We start from the raw sequence: 13,631 nt of genomic DNA, 5'->3' as shown, positions 1-13,631 counted from the left end.
CCAGGGGGTTCCAGCGTCATCAAGGACTGGGGGTCTTGTCCTGTCCGCTCTGCTGTCCTCACAGGGCCAAAGGGGCTGCAGCAGCTCTGGGTGTCCTGACCTCCCACTCCCATGGATGAGCCTTCCATTGAAGCCCGGGGACCAGGGCCAGGTGGCATGCCCCTTCTGGATCTGCCGTGGAGAATGAAGTTCCACGATCAGTTTTGATCAACCTGCACCTACCTGAGTCTCAGGGCCTCACCAACACTCACCTTTCCTTTGCAGGATTTCCTACCCCACTCCCGGTAAGGCTACTTGATCCTGTCTTTCTAAAAAAGGTTGGTTTATTTGTTTGTTTGTTTATATTTAAAAGGCAGGGGAGGGGAGAGAGAGAGAGAGAGAGATCTTCCTTCTGCTGGTTCAATCCCAAAATACCCACAACAGCCAGTTCTGGGCCAGGCTGAAGCCAGGAGCTCCATCCAGGTCTCCCATGTGGGCGACAGGGACCCAAGTACTTGGGCCGTCATCTACTGCCTCCCAGAGTGTGCCTATGGGGGAGCTGGATTGGAAATGGAGGCAGGACTCGATCTCAGGCACTCTGATGTAGGATGCAGCCGTCCCAAGCTGTGGCTTACCCTGCTGTGCCACAACGCCTCGCCCCAGCCCCAATCTCTTTTTCTTTTTTTTTTATTTTTTGCCAGGCAGAGTTGGACAGTGAGAGAGAGAGAGAGAGACAGTGAGAGAGAGAGAGAGAGAGAGACAGAGAGAAAGGTCTTCCTTCCATCGGTTCACCCCCCAAATGGCCACTGTGCCGATCTGAAGCAAGGAGCCAGGAGCTTCCTCCTGGTCTCCCATGGGGTGCAGGGCCCAAGGACTTTGGCCATCCTCCACTTACTCCTGGGCCATAGCAGAGAGCTGGCCTGGAAGAGGGGCAACCGGGACAGAATCCGACACCCTGACTGGGACTAGAACCTGGGGTGCTGGCACCGCAGGCAGAGGATTAGCCTAGCGAGCTGCGGCACCGGCCCCCCAATCTCTTTTTCAATTACCACTTACTATGCATCTAGGAGGCCCCAGGCCCAGGAAATATAGCTGTGAAAGAGAAAAAAGATACGGCAGCACTCTCATTTTGTCTCTGTGCCTGTTGAGGGCCTCCGGAAATTTCCTGGGGAATGTGGAGGGTGAAAACACTGAGTGCATTTCAAAAATTTTTGAACAAAATAAACTTTTCATTCCATTTCTTCATGAACTTACTGAAGTATTCTTTTTATTTTTTTTAAAGACTTATTTTATTCATTTGAAAGACAGAGTTACAGAGAGAGGTAGAGAGAGAAAGAGAGAGAGGTCTTCCATCCTCTGGTTCACTCCCCAGATGGCTGCAACGGCTAGAGCTGCGCCAATCTGAAGCCAGGAGCCAGGAGCTTCTTCCCAGTCTCCCATGTGGGTGCAGGGGCCCAAGGACTTGGGCCATCTTCTACTGCTATCTCAGGCCATAGCAGCGAGCTGGATCAGAAGAGGAGCCGCCGGGACTAGAACCGGTGCCCATATGGGATGGTGGCGCTTCAGGCCAGGGTGTTAACCCGCTGTGCCACAGTGCTGACCCCTGAAGTATTCTTTTTAAAAAAAGGTTTATTTTATTTATTTGAAAGGCAGGGAGAGAGAGAGAGAGAGAGAGAGAGAGAGAGAGATTATCATTATCTTCCATCTGCTGTTTCATTTCCCAAATGACTACAACAGCCAGGACAGGGCCAGGCTGAAGCCAAGAACCTGGAATGCCATCCAGATGTATCCTACATGGGTGCAGGGGCCCAAGCACTTGGGCCATCCTCTGCTGCTTTCCCAGGCACACTGGCAGGGAGCTGGACTGGAAGTGGAGCAGCCCAGGACTGGAAGTGGCGCTCATATGGGATGCTGGCTTTGCAGGTAATGGCTTCATCCACCATGCCACAGCGCTGGCCCCTGTTGATGTCTGATGCCTCTGAGCCCGTTTCCTCCTGCACAGAAGGAGGATAATGATGTCTCCTTGGCCATAGCCAGACTTGGAGGTCATGTGCATGCAGAACCCAGAGGCACCCAGCTGCCAGCTGATGCACAAGAAATGGCAACTCTGCAGGTTTGCTTCCTGGAAATATCCAGGGAGTAGTGTACACCCGAGTGCGTTCATTCCCCAGCTTTGGAAGAGGGCAGCTCGGACACTGCTGGGAAGTCTGTCCAAGCTGGGATGGAGGATCCTGAAAAGAATCCCAGGGCTCTTGTCCAAGGCCAAGGCTGTCCTGGGCCGCCCAAGGGTACCCGTGGAGGTACTGCTGTGCAGAGTGAGAGCCCCAGCCTTCTCAAGCTGCCCAGGTTTGCTGGGTGACTTTGGCTAAGGCAACTCTCTGAGCCCTGGGGAAGCAGCAAGGGTGGAGGGAGAATGGAGATCTCTCAAAAGGAGCTCCAACCATGCATTCCCGCTCTCTCGGAATTCTGACGTGCCTGGGATTTCGTCTCCACAATTCTTTTCTCAAGACATTTCTAGGTCCTCAATCTGGCCACCTGCAGAATGTCAGCAAGGTCAGGGGCAGCATTTGCATTCGCATTTGCATTTACAATTGCAAGCAACAATGCTATTTCAACTGTCACAAGCTAGTAAGGAGAGACAACCAGAACACACATAGGACAAGCTGGCACCAAGTAAAGGCCACGTGACATCACAGATTCCAGGCTGGGGCTGTCTCCTTGTGTCTAGAGTAGGAACAGAGCAAAGTGATTCTGCCTCAAACAGGAGATAAATACGCTAAACAAACAACATGCCCTACAGGCTCCGTGCCAGAGCCAGGTACTGCTCCAGAGACTGGAGTGTGCCACAGCCTGCATTATAGACCAATTAGATGCCTCTGATTGTATGGATTTTGTTTGTAGATTTGCTCACATTTAATTTGAATTTTTGTTTCTGCTTATCTTTGTTTTAAAAAGATTTATTTTTATTTGAAAGGCAGAGTTACACAGAGGACAGACACAGAGAAAGAGATTTTCCATCGACAGGTTCACTCCCCAAATGACCACAATGACCGGACGGAAGCCAGGATCTCCACCAGGATCTCTCATGAGGGTAGGCAGGAGCCCAAATACTTGGACCATCTTCTGTTTTTCGCCCAGGTGCCTTAGCAGGGAGCTGGATCAGAAGTGGAACAGTGGGGACTCGAACCTGAGCTCATATGGGATGCCGGCATCACAGGTAGCAGCTTAACCTGCTGTGCCACAACACCAGTACCAATTTCTGCTTCTCCTTGTATGGAGCTTCAGTAGAAGCGTAGTGGATAGTGTTATGCTTGTACATGTTTTCAGTAGGTGCATTGCAAACAAAAACTGTATTACCAAGACAACATTGGGGGCATATTAGAATTGAGAAACAGCAAATTTAAAAGTCTAAAATCCCCCCTTCTCTGACTTCCAGGGCTACTCATATTTCCTGTAGGGTATGGAGGTGGGAGCTGGGGTTCACTTTAGAGAGGGAAGATTTTGGGTGTTCTGCTGCCCTCTGCTGGCCGTGGGAATCACGGGCTGGCCTCACGCTGTGCTTGCATAAGAATTTGGAGGGCGTGTTTGCCCAGTGGGGCAGGTGGCAGCTCACAGGGACCTTTACTTGAAGGAGCTTTGTGCAGAGCTGGGCCCCAAACCACCTGAACCCTTGTGGCCTCCACTGAGCCAACTGCAAGTTTTGTCCCTGCTTGGGACTGAGCTTTGGATAAGAATCAATGGGGAGCCTGGGCAGAGGGAAGTTGCCCCGAAGTTCCTGGCTCCGTGGTCCCTGTCCCAGAGCAGCTGGCCCTCTCCTCCACCTGAGACACCACCATCTGCCCTTCAAGCCTTCAGCACGTCACACTTGGGGATTTGTTGGTGGTCGGGCCCAAGACAACCCTGCTGACACAGCAGCCAGGCACGAGCCCACCAGCCGTATACGCAGCCACGCGTCCGTGCCCCAGCACTCACTGGCTGCGTGGCCTTGGAAATGGTACCTAACCTCCCTGAGTTTCATTTCCTCATGAGGATTTTGGGAATCAGCGTCTAGGACGGGTTTCCTTGGCGATATCTCATCCCTGGTGATAGAGAGGGAATAATTCTATCATCAGCATCATTACAAATTTACAGGGCTTGTCACCAGCAAGCAGAACTCAGGCCCTCCGTGACCCTGGCAGAGCCAGCCGCTGGGCACAGGGCTGAGCCAGGACCGAGTCCCCGCCTGTGCCTCGAGCCCCATTGGCACTTCATCCGCCAGGGAGAGGCAAGCTCCAGACAAGATAAGACAAATTCACACAGCAATTAGTAAAAAGCACAAGACAGCTTAAAAGTACTCACTGTTCGATGTAGACGATAATCGTGTTACCGGGGAGCATTTGGACTGCGCTTGAGTTTCTTAAGCGCTTGGAAAGGCGTTACATCCCGTGATCCCCTAAGCAAAGCTGCATGGGGAGGAATAGGGCAGCAGCAGGGGAGACAGAGGTGCACAGAGAGGCCACGGCTTCTTGGCAATCACACAGCCAGAAAACGAAGACTCAGGAGAGACCCCAGCAAGATTCTAACTTCATGCAGTACTGAGAACTCTGCTGTTTCCACTAATTGGTGTGTGTGTGTGTCTGACTGAGCGAGCTCCAGCTGCCAAAACAGAACACCACAGACTGGAGGGCTTAAACAGCAGAAATTTATTTCCTTGCCATTCTGGAAGGCTGAAGGTCAAGACCAAGGTGTCAGCTGGTTGTTTCCTTGCAATACCTCTCTTTGGCTTGCAGAGGGTGGCCTCCTACCTCTGTCATCTTCCCTCCGCGTGCACTGGTCCTTGTCTGTATCGTCTCTTCTTCTTCTTCTTTTTTTTTTTTTAAATTTATTTATTTAATTTGAAAGGCTGAGTTACAGAGAGGCAGAGGCAGAGAGAAAGAGAAAGAGAAAGAGAGAGAGGGAGTCTTCCATCCAATGGTTCACTCCCCAAATGGCCACAATGGCCGGAGCTGCACTGATCCGAAGCCAGGAGCCAGGAGCTTCCTCCGGGTCTCCCATGCAAGTGAAGGGGCCCAAGGACTTGGGGTCATCTTCTGCTGCTTTCCCAGGGCATGCAGAGAGCTGGATCGGAAGTGCAGCAGCCAGGACTTGAACGGGCGCCCATATGGAATGCCAGTGTTGCAGACAGTGGCTTTACCCACTACGCCAGAGCACAGACCCCTCACATCTTACAAGGTCACCGGTCATATTGGATTTAAATCTCACCATAAAGACTTCATTTTAAATTAACCATCATTAAAAAAAAAAAAAAGATTGACTGATTGAAGGAGAGCAAGGGCTCTTCCATCTGCTGGTTCAGTCCCCAAATGGCTCCAATAGATAGGGCCAAACCCAGGAGCCTGGAACTCCATCCAGGTCTCCTAAGTGGTCGTCAAGCACCCAAGTACTTGGTTCATCTTCCATTGTTTTCCCAGGCGCATTCACAGGGAGCTGGATTAGAAGCAGGGCGGTCAGGACTGGAACAAATGGGATGAACGTGTGGGATGCCGGCATCACAGGCCAGCCCCTAGCCACCTTTTTAAAGATTTTATTTCCAAGTGGTTATGTTTGGAGGTGCTGGAAGTTGTAGCCGCAACCTTTGGGGAGCCAGCCGGGGGCAGGAGTTTCTTCACACCTCACCCCTCCCCCGTCTTCCTCCGCTTGCCCCACTTCCCCCAACCTGCGGCAGGTGCACCCTGCAGTTCAGTTCCCGTCCCTCTGTGCTGTGCTTGTTCTGGGCCCTCTCACAGGGGTGGTGGCCTCTCAGGGCTGGGCACATTCCAGAACCATTCAGAGGGCAGGAGATTCCCTGGGACCCTGGCCCTGCCCTGGGGCCTCACAGAGGCCCCAGAGCCCCCGAATCCACTTCAGTGGAGAAAAGGAGAAGAGAAAAGGACTCAGAAGCAGGGCCAAGGAGCGAGCCCCACAAGCACGCGGCTGGATGTCCAGGAGGCCGGGTGGCGAAAACCAGGCCACACCGGCAGCTGCCACGCCTGGCGTGAGTCTCCGCCTCTCTGCGCCCCCAGCAAGTCCCCTCCCCTCTCAGAGCCTCCATTCCCCTAAGTGTAAAATCACAGGCTGCTGCCAGGACTGGACGAGCTAACCCGTGGGAAGTCTCACCAGGCACGGAGGCCACCTTAGGACTTCCGGGGGCCTGTTCTTCTATGAAAATGTCGCAAATGTGTTGGGAGAAAGGTGAACACAATTCGTCTGCATTCATTGCTTGCTTTCGGTTTTATAAGAAGTGAGGGGCAGGCTTCTGGCACAGAGCAAAGCTGCGGGCTGGGACCTCCACGTCCCGTAGCTGAGTGCCTGGACTCCGATCCCAGCTTCGCATCCAATTCCAGCTTCCAGTCCGCACTCTGCAGTCGGCAGGTGGTGGCTCAAGCCCCAGGATCCCTGCCACCCACGTGGGAGGCCCTGCCTGAGCTCCCAGATCCAGCTTCAGCCTGTTGCAGGCATCTGGGGGAGGGAGATTGCGGTTTCTGCCTCTAAAATAAATGAAACTCAATTTGCCTCATTTAAAAATAACTAAACGAGAACATTTTCATGGGCCTCCCACAGCGTGGTGAGCCTGAGCATTGGGCCTACTGTGCCTGACGGGAAACGGCCGGGTCTCCAGCAGCCCGTTTCAGAAATGAAGTGCCCAGCCTGCAAAGGCCACGGCCATTCCCCTGGGAACCCTCCCCCCACCCTGTGGCTCCAGCCTCCCACCTATTGTGCAAAGCCACGCTTCCCTGGGGACTTCCTCAGTCGCGGGCAGTCCCTGGACAGCGCACAGAGGCAGGGTCGGCACATTCTGCTGTGGGGCGGTGCCGGACAGAGGTCAGCCCAGTGCGTTCAGACCTGGGCTGGGGAAGCGGGTTCTGGACCTCAGACGCCCACCGGGTCACGGCACAGCAGCCCTGAGTGAGGCAGTATTGACCTCTAGTGGCCAAAGAATCCGTCTGTCCTGCACCTGCCTCCCATGCCTTCCAGAGGAACCCCACCCCCATACCCCACCCGGGGTCCATGGCCAGAGGCTTGCCTTATTAACATTTGTTGTTTGTCCAAAACTACTCTGGATTCCCACAGGCTCAGAACCCTGTAGCGCACTCCTGGGTCTGCCGACCTGGTGTCGACCTGGCCGACACCATCACTCCCAGGGCTACTTGTGCCCGCCTGCCCTGCTGCCCCCTCAAGGCTCCGCAGCCCTCAGCACCCCCACCCAGCAACCCACCCATCATGTTCCTGCAGCTCGGCCGGGAAGGGATCTGCCCATGGGACACACTTCATCTCCATCACACCCACCAGGTGCTTCTATTGCAGGGACAGGGCGTGCCAGGCCTCCCAGATCCAGCTTTGGGGTCGGATACACTCACGTACAGAGACTGTCAGGCCCCAAGGCTGCACTGAGGTAGTGAGCAGCCCCCAGCTTCTCAGGTCTGGAGTCCGAAGCCCCTGGAGACCAGGCTGACCCTGCACTCCAAGCTGTTCCTTTGCAGGCCTGGCCAGCAGTGGTCACCGCCTCCCCGGTGCCCAGGCACAGGGCGGCCACAGTTAGCGCACGGGGCAGCCAGGGAACAGAGCAAAACCAGCTGAGTCAAGATCCCTGGCTCTCAATGGAGAAGGTCGTGTCCATGTTGAGGAGGCCGACCCCAGGCTGGCTACTGGGAGGCTGGCAGGGGGTGGCCCCCCACCGCCGGCTGATGTCCTCCACGGTGGCCCGAAGCATCAGCGTCCAGTCGTCTTCTCTCTGCATCACAGTGCAGCGCGTCTCCTTGTGCTCCAGGGCCAGGATCTCGTCGGGAGTCTCGGGGCTCAGCCCCGCAGCCAGGACAGCTTCCGGGAACTTGGCCGCAGAAGCAGGTGCCAGGCAGCACCGGGGGACGCTGATGGTGAAGAGGGGGCAGAGGGGAGCAGTGAGAGAATGGGGGGGGGGGGTCGGAAAGGAAGGAGAAAGCACAGGGGAGAGGAGGGTGTATGGAAGAGAAAGACAGGTGGGCCATGCCTTGCCCTCACCTGGCCAAGTGCTCAGGCGGCTGCAGGCCCAGCGCAGCCACCCCCTCCCCCAGCTGTCCTGGGAGGTCTCGCTCACTTCCTCTTCTGACCCACGGTTCCACCCAGCATCCTTTCCCCACATCCCTGTCTCCCCTGCGTGGGGAAGACCAGGACCCCTGCAAGTCACAGGGCCCCTGTGACCGCGACTCCGTGGCCCATACCTGGGCTGCTGCCCTGCTGTCTGTCGGTAATGGCAGCTCACGGCCACAGCCGAGTGAGGGCACAGCAAGTACCGGTTCTCGTCCCAGCAGCGGCGCATGGTCTGGGTGATGGCCGCATCCGATACTGACTCCGATGTCACAGCTTCTGAAAGCTGAGTGGGTCGGAGCGGTGGGAATCAGGGTTGGGGGAGCAGGGAAAGAGGACCGGCAGCCCACGAGCACCACGCAGCCAGACACACGCCAGGAGCCCCAGGCAAAGGCTCCGATGGAGTGGCTGGTTCCGCTCAGAGTCAAATCCCATTTCCCAGGTTTGAGCTGATGCACTCACCTGGAGGAAGGAGACATGTGAGCTTCAGGTCAATAAACCGAGTTGGAATGTGACTCACAAATCAGCTTTCAGTCTTGCTCAGCAACCTGACCCAACACAGGGTAGCGGCGCCCAAGTAGTTCTGGTGCCCATTTTATTTACTTATTTATTTACGATTTACTTATTTGAAAGTCAGAGATACAGAGAAGGGGAGAGACAGAGAGATCTTCCGTCTGCTGGTTCACTCCCCAATTGGCCGCAAAAGCCAGAGCTGCACCGATCTGAAGCCAGGAGCCAGGAGCGTCTCCCGGGTCTCCCACGTTAGTGGCAGGGGCCCAAGCAATTGGGTCATCTTTTCCTGCTTTCCCAGGTGCATTAGCAGGGAGCTGGATTGGAAGTGGAACAGCCAGGACAGGAAGCAGCGCCCATGTGGGATGCCAGGGTCCTGGGCAGCAGCTTTACCTGCTACGCCACAGCACCGCCCACCTGGTGCCTGTTGTTGGCGTACCCCTCTCCTGTGGGTGGGAGAACCCTGTCAGTTCCACCCAGCTTTGCAGCACCTCCTCTGGGAAGGCTCCCTGCTACTCCTACACGGGAAGACACCGTCTCTGTACTGCCCCCGTGTGGCTGGCTTATTTGATCATTTTCTGAAAACACACTGCCTGCTTACAATAAGCCAAACACCCTGCATATACTCGACTGTCACAGAGATCGTGAGATTTTTGAATCTGTGCAGCCACCTCCCCTCACCGGAGTTCACAGAAAGTGAGCAATGCATTTTGTCTTTCTGTCTCCAGCACCTGGCAGAGTTCCTGGCTCATAGTGGATACATAGTAGAGAGGAAGGGAGAGGGGAGGAGGGAGGGGGAGGGAGGAAGGTCATGCCAGCAAATCAGGCGTCTCCTAAATGTTCAGCCGGGGAGGGAATGAAGCAGAGGACTTGCCTTTTCTCCTTCTCTCTGTAACTCCATCTTTCAAGTAAACAAATAAATCTTAAAAAACAACAACAACAACAACAACAAAAAACAAGAGGAAGCTGGGACTAAGCCCACCACCTGTGATGCTGGCATCCCACATGGGTACTGATTCTTGTCCCTGCTGCTCCATTTCTGATCCAGCTCCCTGCTAATACACCTGGGAAAGCAGTAGAAGGTTGAGGCCTGGCACTGTGGTGCTGTGGGTTAAAGCCCCAGCCTGCCGTGCCGGTCTCCCATATGGGCGCCTGTTCGAGTCCCAGCTGCTTCTCTTCCAATCCGGCTCTCTGCTATGGCCTGGGAAAGCAGTAGAAGATGGCCCAAGTCCTTGGGCCCCTGCACCTACATGGGAGACCTGGAAGAAACTCCTGGTTTCGGATTGGCCAAGCTCCGACTGCTGTGGCCAGTTGGGGAGTGAACCAGTGGATGGAAGACCCCTCTCTCTCTCTCTCTCTCTCTCTGTATCTCTGCCTTTCAAATAAATAAATTTTAAAAAATAAAGAGTGTTAGGCTGGTTACAGCTGGTAGAGAGGTCTCAGTCACTTTAGGCATACACAGCTCTGCTGACCACTTACTGGGAATATGTTAGAGAAAACTGAACGTAGTCCTCCAAATCCTATTTTTTAAACTTAAAATGCAAGCAGTCGATACTAGATTGCATTAAAACAAAGGCAACCCTTCCTAATTAGAATCCTACCACTCTGGGGAAACGAAGAGGCTCAACAGCACAACAACAATACTTGGGCGCCGCTACCCTGTGTTGGGTCAGGTTGCTGAGCGAGACTGAAAGCTGGTGTGCTGATTCGTGAGTCACATTCCAACTCGATTTATTGACCTAAAGCTCACGTCTCCTTCCTCCTGCCCTCCTGGGGGGCGGAGCAGCCTCCAGTTGTCCAGCTGGGACGGTTATAAATTCCCAACCCAAAACAAAACTTGTGATAGCTCGCCTAGCAAGTCCTCCAGCCACCCAGCACGCCAAGTGCCTCCATTGAGTTAAATCTCACAGTCCTGCGAGGGAGGCCTTCTTATTCCACCCCCGCCCAAGCCACAGATGAGGAAGTTGAGGCAGAGTTCAGGAAACTGGCCCAGCGCCTCACCTCTGGCTGAGGACTGAGGCCCCTGCCCCCAGACCATGCTCTTACTGCCTCTCCTCATGCAATCCATGAACCCATATAAAATGACTGTAGAAGCACCCAGCTCACCCCAGGGAGCCAGGAAACAGATCCCAAACCCCCAACCCCCTCCTCTAGTACACGGCTGCACCCTTGCCCTTCTCTGTGCCGGCTGGGCGGTGACTGACCTTGCTGTGTAGTTCCTTGGGTAGTTTTAGCCCTTGCGTCTTTTCAAACTGTTCCATGAGGGCCCTTGTCACCTGGCTGTCAGAGCCAGAGAGCAGCCAGAAGATCCTCTCCATGTTGTAGGGAACCTGGGCAGGAAGGCAGAGTCCCAGGGGCCATGTGGATCTCAGCCCTGTGCAGCTCCACCCACCCAACAGCTGGGCCAGACTCGCAACCCTCCCCATCCGTCGGCCCACCTGGATGTCCATAGCCGATGCCAAGGTTGGTGTGACAGCCGCAGACAGAGAGAAGTCCCCCTGCTGGATAGCCCTGTGGATGATGTCATTGCGGTTCACTGCCACCACCAGGCGGATCGGCAGGCCCATCTTCTGAGCGATGCACCCCGCTGAAGGCAAGAGGGGACAACGAGGGTTATTTCAGAAACAAAAGAGAAAGGAATACAGTTCATTTGACTTGCTCAGAGTTAAGGAACTTTTGTCCCTTTTAAAGCTTTCGTGCTTCAAGACTCCCCCCCCCCCCCCCCAAGTTGAAAAGACAATTGAGAATGGGAAAAACATTTGCAAATGTGGTATCTGATGAGGGACCTATGTCCTGACTAAATGAACAAATCTTACAAATCAACAATAACAACACAAAGAACTCAATTAAAAAGTGGGTAAATATGGACAGCACTGTGGCACAGCAGGTAAAGCCGCTGCCTACAACGCGGGCATCCCATGTGGGCGCCCACCTGTTCACTTCCTGGCTGCTCCACTTCCGATCCAGCTCTCTGCTTATGGCCTGGGAAAGCAGTGGAAGATGGCCCCTGCACCCATATGGGAGACCCGGAGGAAGCTCCTAGCTCTTGGCTTTGGCTTGGCCCAATGTTGGCCATTGTGGCCATCTGGGGAGTGAACCAGCAGATGGAAGATCTCTCTCTCTGTGTCTGTCTCTCTTTTTCTGTGTGTATATAACTCTGCTTTTCAAATAAACAAATAAATCTTTTTTAAAATATTTATTTATTTATTTGAATGTCAAAGTTACACAGAAAGAGAAGGAGAGGCAGAAAGAGAGAGGTTTTCGATCCACTGGTTCAGTCCCCAATTGGCCACAACGGCTGGAGCTGTGTCGACCAGAAGCCAGGAACTAGGAGTTTCTTCCTGGTCTCCCACATGGGTGCAGGGGCCCAAGAACTTGGGCCATCTTCTACTGCTTTCCCAGGCCATAGCAGAGAGCTGGATCAGAAGTGAACCAGCCGGGTCTTGAACCGGCGCCCATATGGGATTCCAGCACTGCAGGTAGTGGCTTTACTCGCTATGCCACAGCGCTGGCCCCAACAAATAAATCTTTAAAAAACAAAGTGGGAAAATGATTTGAATAACCATTTCCTCAAAGAAAATATACAGACGGCCCATGGACATATCAAGACACTCAACATCATTAGCCATCAGGGAAACAAAAATCAAACCGACAGTGAGACACCACTTCACATCCACTATTGGCTAAAATAAAAAAGACAATCACAAGTGTTGACAGGAATGCAGAGAAACTGGAAACTTCTACGTGGCTGGTGGGGACATCAAATGGTGCAGCCACTTTGGAGAACCATCTAACAGTTTCTTGAAATGTTAAGCTTAGAGTTACCATACAGCCCAGAAATTCTGCTCCAATCACACACCAAGAGAAATGAAAAGTAGGGTCATACAAATGTTCACAGCAGCATACTCATAATAACCAAATGTCCACCCACTGCTGTGTTGATAAACAAATGCAACACATCCATACAACAGAACAACTACGTGGGTGACCCCTGGAGACACTATGCTAAGTGAAAGCAAGCAGATGCAAGGACTACATGTTATACAATTCCATTTATAAAATGTCCAGTGTAGGAAAGTATACGGAGACTAAAGACTAGAGGAGTGGGGCCACCTCGGGCTGTAGGGGGAACAGAATGAGGAGGAAATGAGAAGTGACTGCTAATGGGTACAGGGCTTATTTTTAGGGTGATATAAACGTTCTAAAATCCATGCGGGGATGGTTGCACAAACGTGTAAACACAAGAGTACTTAAAAAAAAAAACACAGAAAAGGGAATTAAACAATGTCTATTTTGCAACAAAAGTTTTTTGGAATCTATGCACACAAGTCTTCAAGAAGTTCATGAGCACACATATTATGAAAAATCTATGCACTGATTTCACAATTTTTTGTACTCAAATAATAAATATCTTTTAATTCCATTTCTCCATTAACTTTCTGAAATACCCTTGTATACTAAAAAACATTGAATTGTACACTTATAAAAAAGATTTGTTGTTTATTTATTTGAACAGCAGACTAATGGAGAGAGGGGAAGAGACAAAGAGAGAAAGAGCATCTTCCATGCTCTGGTTCACTCCCCAGATGGCTACAACAGCCAGGGCTGGGCCAGGCCAAAGCCAGGAGCCAGGAGCTCCATCTGCATCTCCCATGTGGATGGCAGGGACCCAAGGACTTGCAACATCTTCAGCTGCTTTCCCAGGTGCATTAGCAGGGAGCTGGATTGGAAGCAAAGCAGCCAGGACTCCAACCAGTGCTCATGTGGGATGTGGCATCACAACCAGCAGCTTAACCTGCTGTGCCAGAATGCCTGCCCCAAAATGTACACTTTGAAATTTATTTATTTACTTATTTAAAAGGCAGAGTTACAGAGAGAGGAGGAGACACACACACACACACACACACGCAGAGAGAAAGGAGATCTTCCATCTGCTGGTTCATTCCCCAAATGGCCCCAATGGCCAGGGCTGGGCCAGGCTGAAGCCAGGAGCCAGGAACTTCTCCCAGGTCTCCCTCATGGGTGCATGGGTCCAGGGACTTGGGCCATCTTCCATTGCT

General features: G+C 53.0%; 1 protein-coding gene across 2 annotated transcripts in view; it reads right to left on the bottom strand.

The window, feature by feature from the left end:
• Positions 1-4,884: 4,884 nt before the first annotated feature.
• The window catches only part of THNSL2 (threonine synthase like 2), a 19,351-nt gene continuing 10,604 nt past the window's right edge, over positions 4,885-13,631 (bottom strand). For both annotated transcript variants that reach the window (XM_062209828.1, XM_062209827.1), the window contains exons 6-9: positions 11,010-11,158; positions 10,776-10,901; positions 8,196-8,347; positions 4,885-7,865 (exon numbers count right to left, since the gene is read on the bottom strand). In XM_062209828.1, coding sequence (XP_062065812.1) covers positions 7,577-7,865; positions 8,196-8,347; positions 10,776-10,901; positions 11,010-11,158 — 716 coding nt within the window. In that variant the 3' untranslated portion in view covers positions 4,885-7,576. The remainder of the gene's footprint in view (positions 7,866-8,195; positions 8,348-10,775; positions 10,902-11,009; positions 11,159-13,631) is intronic.

This window comes from Lepus europaeus, chromosome 13, assembly GCF_033115175.1.
Source record: "Lepus europaeus isolate LE1 chromosome 13, mLepTim1.pri, whole genome shotgun sequence".
In the NCBI taxonomy this organism is placed as follows: domain Eukaryota; kingdom Metazoa; phylum Chordata; class Mammalia; order Lagomorpha; family Leporidae; genus Lepus; species Lepus europaeus.
The sequence above is the reverse complement of the archived record's forward strand: the minus strand, read 5'-3'. Positions and strand labels throughout refer to the sequence as shown.